This window comes from Oreochromis niloticus, linkage group LG19 (genome assembly GCF_001858045.2).
Source record: "Oreochromis niloticus isolate F11D_XX linkage group LG19, O_niloticus_UMD_NMBU, whole genome shotgun sequence".
Lineage (NCBI taxonomy): Eukaryota > Metazoa > Chordata > Actinopteri > Cichliformes > Cichlidae > Oreochromis > Oreochromis niloticus.
In genome coordinates, this window is record NC_031983.2 from 24,850,797 (window position 1) to 24,871,202 (window position 20,406).

General features: G+C 40.6%; 3 protein-coding genes across 6 annotated transcripts; 2 read left to right on the plus strand and 1 right to left on the minus strand.

Annotated features, from left to right (window-relative positions):
- Positions 1–136: 136 nt before the first annotated feature.
- On the plus strand, positions 137–13,303 carry LOC100707891 (b(0,+)-type amino acid transporter 1). Of its 4 annotated transcripts, none has more exons than XM_003445502.4 (6): positions 137–1,942; positions 10,250–10,383; positions 11,934–12,063; positions 12,155–12,279; positions 12,384–12,471; positions 12,548–13,303. In XM_003445502.4, the coding sequence occupies exons 1-6, from the start codon at positions 1,241–1,243 to the stop codon at positions 12,776–12,778; spliced, it is 1,410 nt and encodes a 469-aa protein (XP_003445550.1). In that variant the 5' UTR covers positions 137–1,240; the 3' UTR covers positions 12,779–13,303. The 4 variants fall into 4 exon arrangements, with proteins under 4 accessions (XP_003445550.1, XP_019204281.1, XP_019204280.1 ...); XM_019348736.2 differs by lacking the exon at positions 137–1,942 and adding an exon at positions 3,855–4,573; XM_019348735.2 differs by lacking the exon at positions 137–1,942 and adding an exon at positions 5,193–5,984.
- Positions 7,096–8,758, plus strand: LOC109195959 (b(0,+)-type amino acid transporter 1). Its single transcript, XM_019348742.2, has 2 exons — positions 7,096–8,314; positions 8,678–8,758. Exons 1-2 carry the CDS (start codon positions 7,616–7,618, stop codon positions 8,687–8,689), a joined length of 711 nt encoding a protein of 236 aa, XP_019204287.1. The 5' UTR covers positions 7,096–7,615; the 3' UTR covers positions 8,690–8,758.
- A 197-nt stretch (positions 13,304–13,500) lies between the features above and the next one.
- adprs (ADP-ribosylserine hydrolase) lies at positions 13,501–18,803 on the minus strand. The gene is made up of 6 exons (XM_003445501.5): positions 18,437–18,803; positions 16,257–16,353; positions 15,583–15,790; positions 15,305–15,492; positions 14,888–14,988; positions 13,501–14,198 (listed from the first exon to the last, which is right to left on the minus strand). Exons 1-6 carry the CDS (start codon positions 18,624–18,626, stop codon positions 13,819–13,821), a joined length of 1,164 nt encoding a protein of 387 aa, XP_003445549.1. The 5' UTR covers positions 18,627–18,803; the 3' UTR covers positions 13,501–13,818.
- Between the last annotated feature and the right edge of the window lie 1,603 nt (positions 18,804–20,406).

Here is a 20,406-nt window from a genome sequence, read left to right on the forward strand (position 1 = left end):
GATTAAAGTTCATGCATAGCAATATGTGACCTAACACGGCCATGAAGTGCCAAAATAATTGCATAATAGTTTTCATGAGGTGATCATGCAGTAATTTAATGAGAATTTCAAGCCAAAAAACCTGCTAGACTAGCTTTGGATGATTTACAGTTCAGATTAATCCTCATAAAACTTAATCAAAGACAGTGTAGATTAAAACCTCAATGTCACCGTGAGAATCATGGACATAAATGTGGAGCGACTAAAGCTCACAAACTCAACATGTAAATGTTGATGTTGAGGGTCCAAAGGAATGAGAAGACCCCCATTTCAGACAGGTCATTGAAGGTGACAACACTATTCTTACAGGTTGTTTATTTAATTCCAGTTCGCTCCTGTTTTATGACTACTAAACAAGCAAAGGTGGGGAGATGATAACCGCCTTTAAGCATCAAGAAACCCCCAGCAAAGCAAGGCTCGCGGAGGGGTAACAATCTATTACATCGGGTTTGGGGCATGAGGGGAAAAATGAGAGAGCTGGAGGAGTATATAGAGGCCACTATCAATTGAAACAATACATTAAACGAGAACAGAAAGGGTAATGCATGCAGAAAGGTGCAAAAATAATGGTGAACCATAGATTATGACCCATTTTTTCCCCTCTTTTTATTAAATGCAGCTGATCTAAGCGGATGTCACTGATAAGTCCTAGGCTTAAGTTTTCGTGGGGGTAAGGAGACTATTTTAGAGCTTTAAATTGGTCTTTTTATAAAACAGTCTAATTTCCATTAGAATAACAAATGCGTAAAATGAAGTCTAGTCTTATCCTAAAAACTGATCTAGAGTATGTTTGTGAAACCAGCCCTTGTCCAGAGGAGACTGAAAGCTGAAGGCTCTACCTCCCATTTTGCAGTCTCACAGTGATGTGCTCTATCGGGATAATATGTTATTAGCGGGTAACATAACATCTCAAGGCCAGTGAAGGAGTACAACAGAGAGTCTTTGTGGTCTGATTTACATACTTCTGACTCAGGGCTGCTTAGGTGCTGTGCATCTCTGTCATCCCTGAAGCAGCCAATAAGAAAAGCCCAACAAACATATGAGGCCGTGTGAGAATACCAAGCAAAACAGGTGGTTGTATGAGCCGCCCACATAATTATTAACTCCTTGTGTTGATGCAATAGTGACTTTGGTCACGCTATTATTGTGTTTTCTCCACTGTTAAAGGTGTCAGATTGTAAGCAGCTGTGTAACTGCAGTGATGACGGAAGAAAAGCCGCAGAAGCTCAAACTAAAGCGGGAGCTGGGGATGCTGGGAGCCGTGTCCCTCATCGTGGGGACAGCGGTCGGATCTGGGATCTTCATGACCCCGCAGACGGTGATCAGCTCCATTGGGAGCCCCGGTGCCAGCCTGGTGATATGGGCGTCCTGCGGCTTGCTGGCAATTCTGGCGTCGTTCTGCTACGCCGAGCTCGGCACAGTTATCAGAGAATCAGGGGGCGAGTACATCTACATTCTGAGGACTTCAGGTCCAGTGCTTGCCTTCATGTTAATCTTTAGCTCTGTGCTCTTTGTGAGACCTGCAGCCATTGCTGGCATGGGACTGAGTTTTGCCACCTATGTTGCAACTCCTTTCTACGGAGACTGCCCCCCTCCGGTGCTGGTGGTGAAGTGCGTGGCTGCAGCGGCAATTATCACGCTCGCCATCGTGAACTGCATGAATGTTCGCTTTGCAATGTCAATCCAAGTTTTCTTTACTGTAGTCAAAGTCTTGGCTCTGACAGGGATTATCATAGGAGGTGTGGTGATGCTTATCAAAGGCCACACTGAGAATTTTGAAAACTCCTTTGAGAACACAAATGTTGGCGTCAATTCAATAGGAATTGCTTTCTACCAGGGGCTGTGGTCATACGACGGCTGGAACAATCTGAACTCAGTGACTGAAGAGTTAAAACGTCCCGAGGTAAGTGGGAGGGTCTTCAGAGGCTGACCCACGCCCTGACTGTAAAACACAATCACCCCGAATAAATAAGTAATGGTTTCTCTGCAGGGAGAAAATAATTTATTTTTATTGCTTAGAAACAAATGTTTAACGTGAACTTTGAGCTATAACCGGCTGAGACCTTTGTGTTGAGGCCAGAGAAGCACAGTAGCGACAGAGGTAATAAATGAATAAACTGTTTAATTTCAGATCTATTATCTGTTAGTAGTGTGTATTATGAACATCACATAGAGAAAAAAAAAAATTTTCTGTTGATATTCTTCCTATTTCTAATCTTTCGGTAGCATAATAAGACCATAAACTTAAATCAATAGTTTCTTATCGTAAAACTTAACAAGAAGGGCGAGCACAAACCCCCACCAAGGCAGTTCATTTACTTTTAAGGGATTAGTGTTAAATTTAGTTCATATTCATTTTATTTTTTTCTTTTTAAAAGTACTCTGAGAAGTTTGTAGTGCAGGTTTTTATTTGCCCCGTTGAAACACATTTTAATAAACAACATAATTTGAGTATAATTACTTTTTATTTCCCCTGAGCCATAAAATGCAGATGAGGTATTGTCATCACACAGGCGGGCGGGCGACGTGGGCACCCAAGTTTGTGAATGCAATAACGACATAGGAGTAGGCATTGATTTAATTATTAGGTCAAATTAATTTGTGTTTAGTAATAAAGACCAAGTGAAAAACAATGATAACTTTTATCTTTTTTCTCTTATTCAGGAACATTGTACATGTATCACACTGTTATTATTTAAACGTTTTAAATCTTGGTACCTTTAAGAGTCAGCTGTCAATTTTCAACCAATAAATCATTAAACTGACCTTGGGGATAATTCAGTGATTTAATGTCTTACATAGATGGATGTAGCCCAGATGTTGGATGATATATTAATGGATTGTTAACATGAGCCCATTAAATGATTATTGTGTTTTTCTCCTGAAGTCAAGATACACTCTGTGGTTCTGTATTCAGGTTTAGATCCGTTTGCATTTATTTATTTAGTTTATTTGGCTCAATTATAATTTAAAAGATTTGATTTTGAATGTATTTATTTAAACGGGACAGTGGATATTAATGTAAATATGTCAGAGTTAGCCAAACAGCAAGTGAAGCAAAAGCAATAAAAAAGACATTTAACACAACATCAGACAATGAACAAGAATCTTGCTCAGACAACAAGAATATTAGAGGCTGTTCTTTTCTTTCTAAACATTCAGCAGGGAATCAAATACATTATTTCTCCCCTATCAAAAAAAATCTATTTTCCCTTTCAGAATATAACAGAATAATAGTTACTAATTTTCCTAATCTATTGGTCCACACGTGTTTATCCCAGAGTAGACGAATATTTCTAGGAATTGGTTTCCTGATAAGATGTGGCTCAAGGTTAAAATCCCCTAATAAATATTTTTGAGTACAACAGCAACTTTAAATCTGGTGTTTTGTGTGTTAGTTGGGGCATCTCGCAGCAAGAAGTTGAGTGCCTTTAAACAGTTCATGATGCAAAAATCTCATCTCAACCCACAGTTTGCACTGGAGAGTTTGTGGTTTTGCTGGATTTACAGCGCTATAACCTGGTAGTTAGGAATGTGCTAAGTCATGCAGAACTGCTCATGCTGTTCATGAGACCATATTGCTAAGCAGTTTTGTATTTTCTCATATTTTTATTTTTAGCTTTTTAGTTTCTAAAAATGTGAAAACCTAAGAGAAAAGAACAACTTTAAACAGGCATGCATATAACAGCATATAACAGCCATGCTGCTGATAGCCTCACCTTACTTTTCGTAGCTGTATAATTATGTGTGCTCCTCCTCTTATGTAACAGACGTTTTACAACTACAGGTGTTTATTCTTGTCCGCTGCTTCTAAGAAGACGAAAACTTTCTAAACATGGGAGATGACACAAATGGACTCAATCTGCAGAGGGAAGTGGGGATCATAGGAGCAATTTCCTTCATTGGTGGGACCATGATTGGATCTGGGATCTTCATTTCTCCCCAGTACGTCCTTTCCACTATTGGGAGCCCAGGGGCCAGCTTCATTATATGGTCCTGCTGTGGACTGATAGCCATGCTGGGGGGGCTGTGCTATGCTGAACTGGGAACTATCATACCAGAGTCTGGAGCCGAGTACATTTACATACTGCGGACTGCAGGGAAAGTGGTGGCCTTCATGTTCGTCTTCAGCTTCATCATGGTCATGAGGCCGGCTAGTGGCACAGGAATCGCTCTCAGCTTTGCTGAATACGCTGTGGCCCCCTTTTACAGCGGCTGCACTCCTCCACAGCTGGCTGTGAAGTTCGTGGCTGCCGGATCAATCTTGGTGCTGGCTATAATCAACTGTCTGAATGTCCGCTTGGCCACTGGCATCCAGGTGGTCACCATGGCAGTGAAGGTGGTGGCCCTGGTGGTGATCATCCTGGGAGGCATTGTGATGCTTTTCCAGGGCCACACTGAGAACTTTGAGGACTCCTTTGAGGGAACCAATGTAGGGGTCAGCTCCATTGGCATTGCTTTCTATCAGGGCTTGTGGTCATATGATGGCTGGAACACTTTAAACTATTTAACTGAGGAGGTGAAACATCCAGAAGTAAGTCTGTGTAGGTTTGCAGTAATCTAACTCATGGTGGTCTTAAGAGCTTCAAAAACTGGTACTTTTTTAACAATTTGGTTCATGTGATGACACATATGATAATTAGTAGATCAACAACTCCCTCCAATAGGGATAACCCCCACTACGGTTGAATACCTGGAACTCTTCACCTTTTCTTTTAGAACTGAAGAAGCCTCAGGGATGACAGGTAAAATGATCTTAAGGTATCAAAAAAGTAAGAATTTCAACATTTACTCTTTGTGGTTTATAGAAACACAAAAAGAATGAGATAAATCGAGCCAAAACTGTGGCTTTTTAGTCAGGATTGTATATATTTTATCTTCTTACTAAACGAGTAAGAAGATAAAATATCGTTTAGATGAGTGGACTGGACAAAGTAACATGAAAACTAATATAAATTTTAGACATGATGACCCAAGCCTGTTGGCCCTTTAGTGCAGTGGTTAGCACTTTTGCTATAGAGCAAAAAAAACGGTGGAGTTAATATTTAAATGAGGGTAACGAGTAGGTTTTACGACCCCTTGATCACATTGAGAGCTTTTTTTTTTTTTTTTTTTTTTTTTTGAAAGCCATTTCGAAGCAGTTTGTAGCGTCTGAATTCTTTGTGATCTTTCTCAGTCTGCTCTGTAGACGTGTCGCTTTGTGCTCCCTGCTCTCTATGACCATGGCGGACAAAACCCAAAAAAACGAAGGCCTGCAACTGAAGAGGGAGATTGGATTGATTGGCGGAGTAGCAATAGTTTCTGGAACCATGATTGGATCCGGTATCTTCATGTCCCCACAGTATGTCCTGGCATATGTGGGAAGTCCTGGGGCCAGCATGTTAATCTGGGTTTTTTCAGGTGTTGTGGCTTTGTTTGCAGCTCTCTCCTACACTGAGCTTGGGACCCTCATTCCTGAATCCGGTGGGGAATTTACTTACATCCTGAGGATCTATGGTTCATTCCCAGCCTTCTTCACGGCAATCACTTTTATGCTGCTTTTGAAACCTTTCAGCATTGCAGCAAAAGCAATGACCATTGCAAAGTATGTCATGGCTCCCTTTTACCCAGGCTGCCCACCTCCTCAGCTGGCTGTGAAATGCTTTGCAGCTTTTAGTATTCTGGTAGTTGCCATGACCAACATCCTGAATGTCCGACTTGCTCTGAGAGTGCAGGTGATCTTCTTGGTGGCCAAAGTGTTTTCACTCACTTTCATTGTAATTGGAGGACTAGTGGAAGTCATACAGAGCAGCACTGTGATCGAGGAAAATTTTGACGTTGAGAATGCTTTTCAAGGCACCGAGTATTCTGTGGGAACTCTGGGAATGGCTTTCTATCAAGGCCTCTGGTCTTACGGTGGCTGGTGCAACTTGAACTATGTGACTGAGGAGCTGAACAAACCAGAGGTGAGGCTGAAAGGGTCAGAAGTGACCTAAAATAGTAGCATTTATTCATTCTAAATTTTTAAAATACAGCTTAAAATCTGTCAAGAATGATTTGATGCTCTACTGCAAAAGATGCCTATATGCTGCTATATTTTCTTCCTTAACTCTGAATTTGTATTTCAGGTAATTTATTGACTTTGTCCTAACACGGGTTGTCTATAACACTCTGTAAATCAGTGATCAATGTGTCTGAGGTGTTGTATGGGGATAATAAAGGTAGATGAGAGGACATTATGTTTGGATTGCTATCACTTCGGTCCTAACTCCAATGGGGCGTGACTCCTTGGTATCAAAGACTGTACATAAAGATGTACAGTGAATATAATATATGAGGATCAAGTAACAGAATATATTTTACAACAAGAAGCATTTTGACCAACATTTTTCTGTCTCTTCAGCTTTTCCAGAACAAATACTTTGTTTTTAGTTACAGCTCCTTGCAGCATTTTATATAATAATTAGTGCTGTCAGCGTTAATCTTGTTCAAATGACGTTAACGCCATAACCGCATTAATGCGCCAAATCTCCATTAGCGAGTTACCGTGGATCGCCCCGTGCGTGGGGCTGCACAGTGTCAACGCATTAGCACAGGTAGCTCATTAACGCGTTGACGCTGTGCAGCCCCACGCACGGGGCGATCCACGGTAACTCGCTAATGGAGATTTGGCGCATTAATGCGGTTATGGCGTTAACGTCATTTGAACAAGATTAACGCTGACAGCACTAATAATAATATTACTGTTTAAATAGGAATTTAATATTTTTAAAGACTTGGTAAATTATTTAAAAATACTCCAACTTATGATAAACTTAATTTATCCTTATCTTAAATGGTTTAAACTTCAGTGTGATTGTCCTTTTTCATATTATTTCATAATAATTCACCCATTTCCACTGACTGAATTTTGCAGCTTGGTGCTTGGTGTTCTTTTCTATTATATCACACTAGAGTCTTTTTAATCAAAAGAAGAGTTCAACTTTGGAGAGCATTTTTAACTACATGGTTTAGCAAAGTATTAAAGAAAGTAAATATTCAACTTAGTTTTATGTTATTCTGTTGGACCGCTTAAATTGGTACAAGGGAGAACCAGGCCAAGTCATGCCCATCCTCTGATAACATTGTCATGCAGATACTCTGTTCATTTCTTCACTCAGATGAGGCCCTGTCTAATCTTTTACTAAAGTTTCAGTGTTTTTGATCTTAATGTAGGTCATGTAGATCCAGACACAAGTAAACATAATATGGACAAACACCAGAGAAAGAATTGAGGACACCAGAAGAATCCACTTGGCCTGCAGGGACATTTCCAATAGACTGGAAATATTCAAAACGGTCTATACTTTTAATTTTTCACTTCTCTGACTGTGTTTTATAGAGCAGAACCTAAAATAAATCACTGTTTACGTGAAACCTAGGAGAAAAGAACAACTCTGGACAAACAGACATCCATAAAATCTGCTTAAAAAATAGCCTGATTTTAATTTCATAGCAGTTTAATTTTGTGCACTCCTCCTATTGTGCAACAGGCAGTGTTTTATAACTGCACATGTCTGATCTTCTCTGCTGCTTCTGAGAAGACAGAGTTCTGACAATGGGACATGACACACATGGACTCAATCTGCAGAGGGAAGTGGGGATCATAGGAGCAATTTCCTTCATTGGTGGGACCATGATTGGATCTGGGATCTTCATTTCTCCCCAGTACGTCCTTTCCACTATTGGGAGCCCAGGGGCCAGCTTCATTATATGGTCCTGCTGTGGACTGATAGCCATGCTGGGGGGGCTGTGCTATGCTGAACTGGGCACTATCATACCAGAGTCTGGAGCCGAGTACATTTACATACTGCGGACTGCAGGGAAAGTGGTGGCCTTCATGTTCGTCTTCAGCTTCATCATGGTCATGAGGCCGGCTAGTGGCACAGGAATCGCTCTCAGCTTTGCTGAATACGCTGTGGCCCCCTTTTACAGCGGCTGCACTCCTCCACAGCTGGCTGTGAAGTTCGTGGCTGCCGGATCAATCTTGATGCTGGCTATAATCAACTGTCTGAATGTCCGCTTGGCCACTGGCATCCAGGTGGTCACCATGGCAGTGAAGGTGGTGGCCCTGGTGGTGATCATCCTGGGAGGCATTGTGATGCTTTTCCAGGGCCACACTGAGAACTTTGAGGACTCCTTTGAGGGAACCAACGTAGGGGTCAGCTCCATTGGCATTGCTTTCTATCAGGGCTTGTGGTCATATGATGGCTGGAACACTTTAAATTGTTTAACTGAGGAGGTGAAACATCCAGAAGTAAGAATTTCAATATTTACTATTAGAAGTTTATAGAAAGTCAAAATAAAGATGAAGCATGCCAACACTGTGCGTCTCCACTCATGATTGTGCTTTTTTTTTTTTATCTCCTTACTGATTTAGATGAGCAGGCCAGGACAAACTGTAACATAAAAACTGATACTGGTTTAGGATATAATAATCTAAGCCATAACCAACTGGTGGCTCATTGGTGCAGTGGTTAGCACTTTTTCCACACAGTTAGAAAACTGTAGAGTTAATATTTAATTGAAGCCAAAACAAGTATATTTTACACCACGTGATTTCTTTTGAAAGCTTTTTCTACGCAGTTTGTAGCGTCTGAATTCTTTGTATCTTTCTCAGTCTGCTCTGTAGACGTGTCGCTTTGTGCTCCCTGCTCTCTATGACCATGGCGGACAAAACCCAAAAAAACGAAGGCCTGCAACTGAAGAGGGAGATTGGGTTGATTGGCGGAGTAGCAATAGTTTCTGGAAGCATGATTGGAGCTGGTATCTTCATGTCCCCACAGTATGTCCTGGCATATGTGGGAAGTCCTGGGGCCAGCATGTTAATCTGGGTTTTTTCAGGTGTTGTGGCTTTGTTTGGGGCTCTCTCCTACATTGAGCTTGGGACCATTATTCCTGAATCTGGAGGGGAATTTACTTACATCCTGAGGATCTATGGTTCATTCCCAGCCTTCTTCGCGGCAATCACTTTTATCCTGCTTTTGAAACCTTCCAGCATTGCAGCAAAAGCAATGACCATTGCAAGGTATGTCATGGCTCCCTTTTACCCAGGCTGCCCACCTCCTCAGCTGGCTGTGAAATGCTTTGCAGCTTTTAGTATTCTGGTAGCTGCCATGACCAACATCCTGAATGTCCGACTTGCTCTGAGAGTGCAGGTGATCTTCTTGGTGGCCAAAGTGTTTTCACTCACTTTCATTGTAATTGGAGGGCTAGTGAAAGTTTTACAGGGCAGCACTGTGATCGAGGAAAATTTTGACGTTGAGAATGCTTTTCAAGGAACTCAGTTTTCTTTGAACACTCTGGGAAAGGCTTTACTTCAAGGTCTCTGGTCTTACGGTGGCTGGAGCAACTTGAACTATGTGACTGAGGAGCTGAACAGACCAGAGGTGAGGCTGAAAGGGTCAGAAGTGATCTGAAATAGTAGTATTTATGCACATTATATGTAAAAAAATAAAATAAAATAAAAAATACAGTTTATAACCTGTGCTTTGGTAAAGATTCTGCAGGGAATTATGATTGTTGTCTTGCTGCTATCCTGAGAAAAATGACCACTTACCTTCCCCCCCCCTAAACTCTAAATTTGTTTTTCAGGTAATTTATTGACTTTGTACCAAAACACATCCCTACAACGCTGTAAATCAGTGTTTAAAGTTTCTGAGGTGACTAAAGAGGTACACAAGTTGACATTGTTAGGATTGTTGTAATTGCAGTTCTTACTCTGAGTATGTCAAGTATAAGAAGCATGTCAACCATAATTTTTCTCTTTCTCCAAATTTTCCAGAATAAATGAAAGTTTTTTTTAATTACAGCTCTTTAAAGTGTTTAATAAAGTTTATGCCTTTTTGATTAGGAATTTAATATTTTTATTTATTCTAAGAAATTTGGGGGTAAATTAAGTTTATCTTAAGTAGTTAAAACTTCAGTGTGATCATACGTATTGTTCATGTCAGTTTATAATAATTCACCAGTTTGTCCTGTCTGCATGAAACTTGGTGCTTGGTGTTGTTTGGTGAGCTTTCCCCCCCATGGTTTGGCAAAGTATTAAAAAAAAGTAAATCTTCAAGGAGGCTTTGTTTTATCATGTGAGACTGCTTTGTTAATATATGTAATCAAGATTTAGCCAAACATAACAACCATGTCATGTCATGACATTTAATTTAATTTCATGTCATTTCTTTTTTTTGTACAGGTGAATCTTCCTCGGGCGGTGCTGATAGCCATTTCTCTTGTGACTACTTTGTACCTGCTGGTGAATGTGAGCTATCTGACAGTAATGACGCCTAAAGAGCTCATGTCCTCAAGCGCGGTAGCAGTTACCTGGGGGTAAGACAACACCTGTTCTCAACCTGATAAGACCTTTTTTTATTACTTCTCCCATAGAACAGGAAGCAAACCTGAAGAAATCCTCTTCTCTGTACAGTCATTTGATATATGCATTAAAATTACTGATGTTCAAACAAATGGGGCTTTTGTAAGTTGAAAACACAGACTATATTTAAAGATGGATGTTGCCATCCTGTCTCCATTTTGAATCCTCTTTATTAGCATGTTAGCTCCCTGCCATGTTGATACCACAGATTAAATCATCCAGCGGGATTAATTGGTGATTAATAGGTAATTTAAATCTACCCACTGTGCAAATAATTATGAAATTTATCTTACACAGTTGATGTGATTTCTCGCAAGACTCATCAATCCACTGTAAGGAAAATTACTTACGAGTCACCTCCAAACATTTCAAACATAGAAGGAATGGCAGCAAAGAGCATCACTACTGTGAGGTGCTCACTTCTAGTGTCACACAAATACCAAGAGAAATTGGACCCCTTCTCGTCACCGTCTCTATGTTCCTCCTTGGTCAGATCATCTGCCGCCACGGTCTCTGCTTCCATTCCTATGCTGATGATACACAGCTTTATCTCTGTACTAAACTCTCTACCCTGCTCCCCCACAATCACTTGTCAACTATCTGCATGAAATCAAAATATGGATGTCAATTAACCTACTCAAGCTCAACAGTAATAACGCAGAGGTCTTGGTTGAGGCCCCCAATGCACTACTCCAGAAGACTGGCCATCTACTCATTGATATAGACCAGGGGAAGGCAACTCCAGGCCTCGCGTGCCGGTCTCCTGCAGGTTTTAGATGTGTCCTTGATCCAGCACAGCTGATTTAAATGGCTACATTACCTCCTCAACAAGTCTTGAAGTTCTCCAGAGGCCTCGTAATGAACTAATCATTTGATTCAGGTGTGCTGATCCAGGGTGAGATCTAAAACCTGCAGGACACCGGCATGTGAGGCCTGGAGTTGCCTACCCCTGATATAGATGGTTTCTTCATCTGGCCTTCCCTCAAGGTTCACAGTCTGGGTGTCATTTTGGAACTCTCTCCCATATGAACTTCATAACAACCCGTCACTGGAGTCCTTCAAAAAACTTCTCAAAATTCACCTCTTCAATAAAACCTTCAATCTCTAAGCCTTTTTTATTTATTATGTTTTGTAAAGCGTCCTTGGGTTTCTTGAAAGGCGCTTTACAAGTCTAATGTATCATTATTATTATCATCATCATCATCATCATCATCGTTATTATTATTATTATTATTATTACTATTACTATTACATAGGCAGAAGGGGCCTCAGAACAGATGTTTGTAGTGTTAAACCTGGTCACACCAGCAAAGGCCCCATTCAACACCTTTCAAGATAAATATTACATTGAGGTGACATCACATCCTGTCCAAAAGGTTTATTCCTACATAAGTCCACAGAGGATGTTTTTGATTTCATTTGTTAAATTACTGAAATGTATATAGAAAAGGGTTGATTGATATGCACTATAAGATGTTTTGTAATAGAAACGGTTTCCCTGCAGGAATAAGGTGCTGGGCAGCTGGGGCTGGGTCATGTCTGTGGCCGCAGCCTTGTCAGCTTTCGGTTCTCTAAACGGGACGTTCTTCAGCGGCGGCCGTGTGTGCTTTGTTGCTGCCCGGGAAGGACACATGGTAACAGTCTCTCTGTCTCATGAGAACGCATACACCTGTTTAAAATAAAGCTACATGCAGATTTTCACACAGACCTGTGCTGGTTTTGCAGCCAGATATTCTGTCCATGGCCCACGTCCACAGACTGACTCCATCTCCGGCGCTGATCTTCACCACAATAATCTCTCTGGTGGTGCTGATTCCTGGAGACTTTCAGAGTATCGTCAACTACTTCAGGTGAAGGCTGACTCTGTTTCTGCTCCATTTCGACTTCGTTTGTTTTTTAACACACATTGCATTTTTTTGTTTGTCTTAAATTCCTCTTCCTTTGCTGTTTTCAGTTTCACCGCCTGGTTTTTCTATGCCATTGTCCTGTCTGGGCTCATCTATCTCAAAATCAAGAAGCCGGACCTCCCAAGGCCATACAAGGTTAGTGTCATCATTTTTTTAACATTATATGACAATAACATCTTGTCCTCATGCCTGGTTCTTCCTCTCCCCACAGGTTCCCATTGTAATTCCTATACTGGTCCTCGCTGCAGCGATATTCCTCGTGCTGGCACCCATCATAGACAATCCTCAGATTGAGTACCTCTACGTGGCTTTATTTATCTTAAGTGGTGTTATAGTCTACATACCCTTCATCCATTACAAACTCTGCCCAGGAATGTTGGACAAGTTAACAGTGTTCCTGCAGCTCTTCTTAGAGGTCGCCCCTGCAGACAAAAACCTGTAATTTTTACTGAACACACATAGATAGCATCTTTGATAACATGCAGATAACTGAAAGCTACCAATAAAATAAGCCTTTTTCCATGGATTATCCTTACATGTTAAATTACATCTGATAATGCAGTGTTGCTGTTTTATGTAAAGGTGCATTTAAAGTGTTTTACTTGCATTTTTAAAATTATCTTATTGTAAATTCACAACTTTCATTTAAGCTCATTGTAAAAGATTGTTTGAAAGATGTTTAAGTTCAAAACTCATTAAGATTTACAGGGGAAATCCATGTTTGTTATCTTTTTTTAATACAATAAACACTAAAACACGCTATAATTCAGCATTGCAGGGGACTTTACAGCTCTGCCATTTACTGCATGTCAGTCCTACCTTGCTGTCACTTTATAATCAACAAAAAAATAAAGTATTTCAAACATATCAGCAAACTTAGTGCTCCTGACATTTCCTGATTTCTTGCAACATTCAGATTCTGTTTGTATTCGTCTGTACTCGCTGTACGTGAATAAGCATCACAAAAGCATCTGAATGGAGCAGATCTTCATGAAGTAAATGTGCTTTTCGGGTCTGAGAACACTCGTACAGACGTGTGAATTAAAAAGAAAATAAAAAGTTTATTAACTATTTTTCGGCAAATTGCTAAAACAAGACATGGTCAATTTATAGTGCAACTTTCACGAGACAGGACATAAATCAGGGGAAAGCAAGGAAAAGAGAGCGTGTATGAATATGCTGTTTATTCATATTTAGACCATTTTTTGGATTGGCGTTCAGAGAAGTTTGGCAGTTTGTGTAAAAGCCACATTCTCAAAATTAAGACTGGAAATTTTGTTCAGCTCTAATTTTCAGATACCTAATAAATTTCATGTTGACAGTTTGGAAAAAGCGCTTTTTTTCCTCAAAGCTTAAATTATTTAATACCATTAAGATCCAAAAAAAAAAAAAAGCTTTTCCAAACAAAACAAAAAATGTAAAGTCTTTTTTTTACGTGTTCTTTATGTGTGAAAGTCTTTTAATGACAATCTGGCTGATCCATCACTCTACTCCAGTTTTCTTCTCTGTGCCATTAGCAGCGGTTGACCTGTTTTCGCCACTCTGCTCGCCTGTCTCGCCTTTGCCCCCCAGTGGCGACTGGTGGTACAGCTTGTAAAGCCTCTCTGCATACTGGTCTGCATCCTCCACCCCCTCACAGCATCTTATCCAGGACAGAGGGATGGTCTCGATGCCATAGTGGGCCCCCGCGATGGCCCCAGCCATGCAGGCTATGGTATCAGTGTCCCCTCCCAGCGCCAGGCTGTACGCTATCGTCCTCTCCACGCCGCCGTAGCTCTCTGGGAGGCATTCCCGGGGCTGCAGGCAGTGGAGGACACAGAAGATTGCAGTGGGGACGGAGTGGAGAGCTGCAATGCCATTACCTGGTAAAAGTCACAAAGACGAGGGCATGTTTTTGTGGTGGCAGTCAAGAGAAACAGGAAATGTCATGTAAAGAAAGGAAGTGGATCGGGGCCTTATTGCACATGTGGCTTGCTCCCTAACCCCTGTTAATACTTCCTCATATACTAAAAGATAAAATAAGATGGGGAAATTTACTTAGAATGAATCAGGAGAAATATATCTAAAATTTAAAAAAAATATAGTAATGGTGTTATTTATCATGTTCTTTGTCTTTATAGTGTTTATTTGAAGATGGTTCATTCAACCAAGTTGGTAATAACTTCTCTGTATTAAATTTCGTTCCCCCTCTGATATTCAGCCACCAACGGCTGTCTCTCACTGTCTCCATAGAAAAATGGGGGCGTGACAGATAGCAGTAATAGTCAGAGGTGGTGGTTTTGAATGACTGATTCCATAACAGGGGCACGGTGGTATGAGCAAATCTGGGCAGGTTTCATGAATCTAGACGTAAATTTGCATGCACACTTCCTAAAAAACCCAGATCCAGATTCAGATTGACTCTTAAAGTCACCTCTAATTTTAGATCAAACCCAAAATCTGTCAATCAACCTTTCTTATGGAATTCTTTAAATAAACATTTCCATAATCCTGAAAACAAGCAAACCCCATCACATACCACTCCTCATCAGCGATAAATAATCATACTGACCCAGTTCAGAGATGACTTCCTCTATGCTAACTTTGCTCCTGTCCATCAGGTCTCTGATTCGGTGGAGACGTTCACAGAATGGCTTCTCTGCTTCTTTTAAACTGCAAAAGCATAGATCAAAAATATATACATCTCACACAGCATGAAAAGGGATATTTCAAGTTTTTAAAACACATTTTGAAAGACATAAATCCCTCCTAAGGTTATTTTTTCTGACTCCGAATTGGCCTTTTGATGTGAAAGTTTAATTTAAAATTGAGTCTGAGTTACCTTGCATGACAGACTTGTAAGATAAATGTCTATTATGCTTCAGGGAATAAAACCTCAAATAAAAAAATAAGTTACAGAAAAACTACAATGTTTTCCTTTGGAGGAAAAACCCTGTTCGCTTTCGCTGCCTGTGACCAGTCTACTCACATTCTTGCATCATTGCGTGCAGCCTCATCACCTTCCACTTCCTCCATCTCTTTAATTAACCTGCTGATGAACTGGTGAGGCAAGTCCAGTGCCCCCTGCAGAGAGAGGTGCACTGCTAACGCCTGCAGCACCGCCCCATTATAACCCAGAGAGCAGGAGTGCGTCAGCATGGCACCCAGATGGGCAAACTGCAGAGGAAGAGAGCAAATTTAAAGATGTTGTTTATATCCGATCCATATAGAGAGAGAAAACTCAACATTCAAAAGACCCCTGCTCACCCTTTTAACATCAGACAAGTCCGGAAAGGCCAGGGCGAAGGGAGCTGCTCTCATGGCCCCTCCATTTCCAAAGGAGCCCCGACCGTTAAACTGGTCCCTCGCTGGCTGATACACATCATTTAACTGGGGGGATGAGAGCTTCTTCAACACCTGGATCACTCCAGCACCATAACCACGATGTGGGGATGCACTGTACTCCTTCGCAAACCTAAAAATGGTGAGACACCGAGGTAGGAATCATCATCAGTTTACCTGAAGAGCTTTTGAATCCATATTTAACTCATAAAAATCCTTTTCCTTATTTTCTATCATATATACACACACACACTGCTCCAAATGTGGAGCCTCACATTAAACATGTGCAAAATTTCCAAAAATTAAGTTGTTGTAATACAAATAATGCCTGTGAGAGAATTCTTCTACTCTTGGCTGTGTACACAGAAACCCCACCCTCCTGCTGTTTAAACCTTTTGTTTACAAGGAACAACCAATCAGAGGAAAGTTGGCTTAATGCAGGAGAAGGAAGGAAGGAAGGAAGAAGATGATGATGAAGTGATGGGTTTCACAAAGGCCATGGATAAATAAGGCTTATTTTAAGCACTGAATCATGCAAAGCTACTCTACAACAGTCCAAGAATAAAAATACATAGCAGGAAAGATGATGATTCCTCTACCTGCGAGCCATGTCGTGCTCATCAAAGCCAGTCCTGGTGAGTAGAGACTGAGCCACACAGCGTGCCATGGCTGTGTCATCACTGTATTCAAGGATACCTAAAACACAGACACATAAATACACACATTTTAACAAATAATAACAGTAATTCAGAACTGGAAATAAACAGCTGACACCAATTTAATCATCCTTAAATTGTAATCACTTTATCGCCTAATCTAGTGGACTTGCTGAAATCCTCAGCCAACAAAGACATCAAAATAATTTGCGGATAATAAAGTGAACATAAGTGAATATAGGGGTGGGATTTAATAAGTTTTCTTCATCCCACTCCTTTTCAGGTACATTTTGTTGTTTGTTTTTGTTTTGTGCACTTTATGTTCAACTTTATTGTTGTGCCTGAAATGAACAAATTTAAAAAAAAAACAAAAAAAACACATATCTACAGATGGTGATCGTTTACACAGTTTCCCATTCTCTAAAAAGTTTGTGAACCCATGACTTAATGAAGAAAAATTAATAGTTTAATTTACTTCCCCCTGTTACTCATATAAGATTTAAATGAACTATAACCAAGCATATTTATAGAAATACAGTATGGATGTATTTTTGCTACTTTCTCAAAGAACCCTGACTACAACAAAAAGAAATTGAGGGGAATACCTTAATACAAAACATGGTCTCATCTCACTTCCTTCCCTAAAGAGACAATCAACAGCCTAAACAGGAATCACAAGGCCCAATCAGTGGCGCTTTACACAGCATTTGTTCTGAGCCCTGATGGGATGAGCAGAGACGTCGATGAGAGACTCAGAGACTGCCATCAGAGACTCAGCACTCTACGCTGAGCCCCGTTAATCAAGCAGTAAAGTCTTACAATTTTTGTGCCTGTAAACAGACGCATTGTGGAGCTTCAAACTAACACCACAGCCCATACACTGAGGAATGAATCAAACTATGATGATATGAGATGAGAAAAAGTAATAGCTCCAGTTTCTGCAGGATAAATAATCCAGTGGACATCATGATCCTGATTATCTAATATTAATGGATCATAATTATAGATTCATTAATGTGTATATCACTTGTTGCTGGAAATATAGATTACTTAATTGCTTAAATACTGCTGGGTATCCAAAGCATGCTTTATTAGTCATGTCTGCCAACATTTAGGCCTTTTTCTGAAGGGAGCTGGGGTATTTAAAGCATTCTTTTTCCAATCTAACCGCAGCAAATTCATCTGAATGTTACACGGTATAACAGTGAAGTTATTTTAAGTAACTATTTAGCCGGCACAATTTACACCGTGTAATTTTTTTTTAATTTTTGTAGTTTGTTGGTTCCCAGCTCATCCCAGCCAGTCCAGATCTGATTTTTGTGAAAATGGTTATAATTCAGCTATGCATTATTGGTTTCAGAAGCTTGATGGATATCTCCAACTCTCATTCTTCACCTTATCTTCACAGTAATGACAGATGAAATCGTGAAGCAGCAGATAGGATAGAAAGCCAATTCATTTGACAGCTAACCACCTATCTGTCTGCACAAAGATTAGGTTCCATGTCTAAAAAGAAAAGCCAAGGCAATAGTGCCTTAATCCTGCATTCTATTTACCAGCCAACAGGGGCGATACCTGGAGTCTCCAAAAGACTTCTTATTCTATAGAAGGTTACGGGAAACGGCTCTTGCTTCTGATGGTACCTTATGCATATTTTACAGTATTGGGTATGCGAGTTTCCATACAGATTTCTACATGGACAGCTTCCCCAAACATGCCCTCATACAGTCCTCCAAAATTCCAACTGCACATTGGTAAACACAGATGACCTATGCATCAGTTGAATGCTGATTGGTTGACAAGTCAGCCAGAGTAGGTTGTATTTATTTTATGAACCATAATCATATACGAAACATGGCAAAACAATGTAAGAGCAAATTATGTCTTATAGAGCTGCCTTTACGCCAGTTTTGAGAGTGCAACGTTCATTTCAGGGGGCTAGTGCCTCCCCATCCCCCCCTTTGAAGAGACCCCTGCAGGTTTCAGACCTGATCTTTTTTTTTCCCTTTCTTTCTTTTTTTAGTAATTTCAAACCATTTTGACCCCTTTAAGTTGCTCTGTATGTCAGCTTTGCTTCACGGTGCAGTGGGCTTGTTATGAAACCACCTCCTCCTCTCACTGACCGGTTCCTTTAGTTTCGTCGTCCAGGCTGCTGAGGTGCTGCAGCACACTCTCCATGGGAACCTCCTCCGCCCCTTCAAACTCTCCTCCGATACAGTCTCCCAGCACACCCGCGACCAGCGCTCCCCTGAAGCGGGACAAAGACGCCGGACCTCCCGCGGCTGCCGCTGCTCTCACCGCCGTGACTGCCATTCATCCGACGGGGAAAAGGACTTCAGCTTGCTCGTTTCTCCGCTGACCCTACTGCCAGACAGCTGTCTAGCGGATCCAAAGTAGTCCACAACAACAACAACAAACGTCGACCTGAAGCTCTCTCTGCACGGCTTCCGGAAAACGTTCAGATCACCGTTTGACCCCCGGTGAAAGTTCGCACATAGAAGTACAGCCAAGCAGAGAAGACCTCCATTAAACGACAGCATTGAGTCTAATCTAGTTCACCCATTTCTATGCACCGGATACCGAAACTGCTGTAATAAATGCGCACGAACTTTATACAGTGTGATTCTTCATCAGAATCAGGTTTATTGACGAAGCATGTGTTCACAAAGAATTGGTCCGTGTCTTTTTGCTCTCAATTTACTTCACAGAACAGACAACTGACACTACCGACAACAGCAACATGACCCAGACATTAATAATAGTAGAAGTGGCCTTTTAAAAATACAGAAATTAATATCAGTGAAAATCATAATCAAATCAAAATTTTAAATAAAACTTCTTCTAGATACTTATTGGGGCTCACCAGGACATAAAAAGCTGTGTGTAAAGGATCTACAGCTAGATCTAATTATTAAAAATGATTTAAAGTTTGCAGGCTTTGCCATGAGTTATAGTTACAAAAACAACATTTTTCCTGCTCACTCGTTTTCTACCATCTTTTCTTTTACAAAAAATCCCTTTAAAGATTAAATTCGGGATTTGCTGAGTGAAAATTTAAAAAAAAATAATAATAATAAATTAAGCAAATGTGAACTTGTGAAACTACCCATGAATCTAAGATTCTACATAACTTTCCATAAAAAACACTACAAAACAAACATGTTTCTTTTTCACTGAATTTATTACAGTTCTTTTATTTATTAGCTTTCCTGATAAATACCAGTTTAAAAATGTATTTGTATAATAAGATTGTATCAGTATGCTCAGGCAGCATACTGAACAGCACAGGAGCACCACTGATCACCTTTTCTCTTCACCTTCTATACCTGAGACTCAAGGTACAGATCAGACTCGTGCCACCTACAGAGATTTCTAGACAGCTCTGCTGTTGTTGGCTGTATCACTGATGGAGGTTAAAATCTAGAAGTACACATAGACAAAACGATTAAGAAGGTTCTGGTTTAGTTCTGAGAGTCGTACCTGAGATGGTAGAGGTGTCTGAGCGGAGGATGCTGAAGAATCTCCTCAGCATCATGAACAATTCACTCTAGCCCATGCATGATTGGTCATCGTATTACACACAGCAAAAGGCTCATTGCCCCAAGCAGCAGGACTGAGTACTGCAGGAGATCTTTTCTACTTGTGGCTATAAGACTGTACAACTCCACATTCACACTTTAAAATATCATACTCCACACTATCTCAGCTGTTCTTTCCCAGATGGAAGGACCGTTATTATTTTTACTGCAGTACTGTATGTATATATACATATATATTTTGCGCAAACACACTAATACTTACGGTAGGGTCGTACATTTAAATAGCTCGTCCCTGCCGGACAGGAGATGCGACCTCTGAAAGGATGAACTGCAGAGGGCAACTTTAAGGAGAGAACTGTTATAGTAAGGTGTGCACCTCCAGATAAGCCTAGGTGCTCCTTTGGAGACTCACTGTCCAAGTCTGTGGAGAATTATCTGAGTGATTTCGCGCCATTCTTCCACAGATATCTCCTTATTGTGGTGTTTTGATGATGGTGGTCGAAAGGGCTTTCTAACAAAATCTCTTATTAATGTAAAACTGGGTTGACAGCTGG

Bases quoted from the DNA above. Each gene is read 5' to 3' on its own strand.
- LOC109195959 (XM_019348742.2), top strand. From the start codon at position 7,616: ATGGGACATGACACACATGGACTCAATCTGCAGAGGGAAGTGGGGATC.
- LOC100707891 (XM_019348735.2), top strand. From the start codon at position 5,256: ATGACCATGGCGGACAAAACCCAAAAAAACGAAGGCCTGCAACTGAAG. The intron at 12,064-12,154 runs GTAACAGTCTCT...CTGGTTTTGCAG, and splicing joins CTGCCCGGGAAGGACACATG to CCAGATATTCTGTCCATGGC. The intron at 12,472-12,547 runs GTTAGTGTCATC...CTCTCCCCACAG, and splicing joins ACCTCCCAAGGCCATACAAG to GTTCCCATTGTAATTCCTAT.
- adprs (XM_003445501.5), bottom strand. From the start codon at position 18,626: ATGGCAGTCACGGCGGTGAGAGCAGCGGCAGCCGCGGGAGGTCCGGCG. The intron at 15,791-16,256 runs GTAGAGGAATCA...CACCATTTTTAG, and splicing joins GAGCACGACATGGCTCGCAG to GTTTGCGAAGGAGTACAGTG. The intron at 14,199-14,887 runs GTCAGTATGATT...GACTTTTACCAG, and splicing joins GGAAGTCATCTCTGAACTGG to GTAATGGCATTGCAGCTCTC.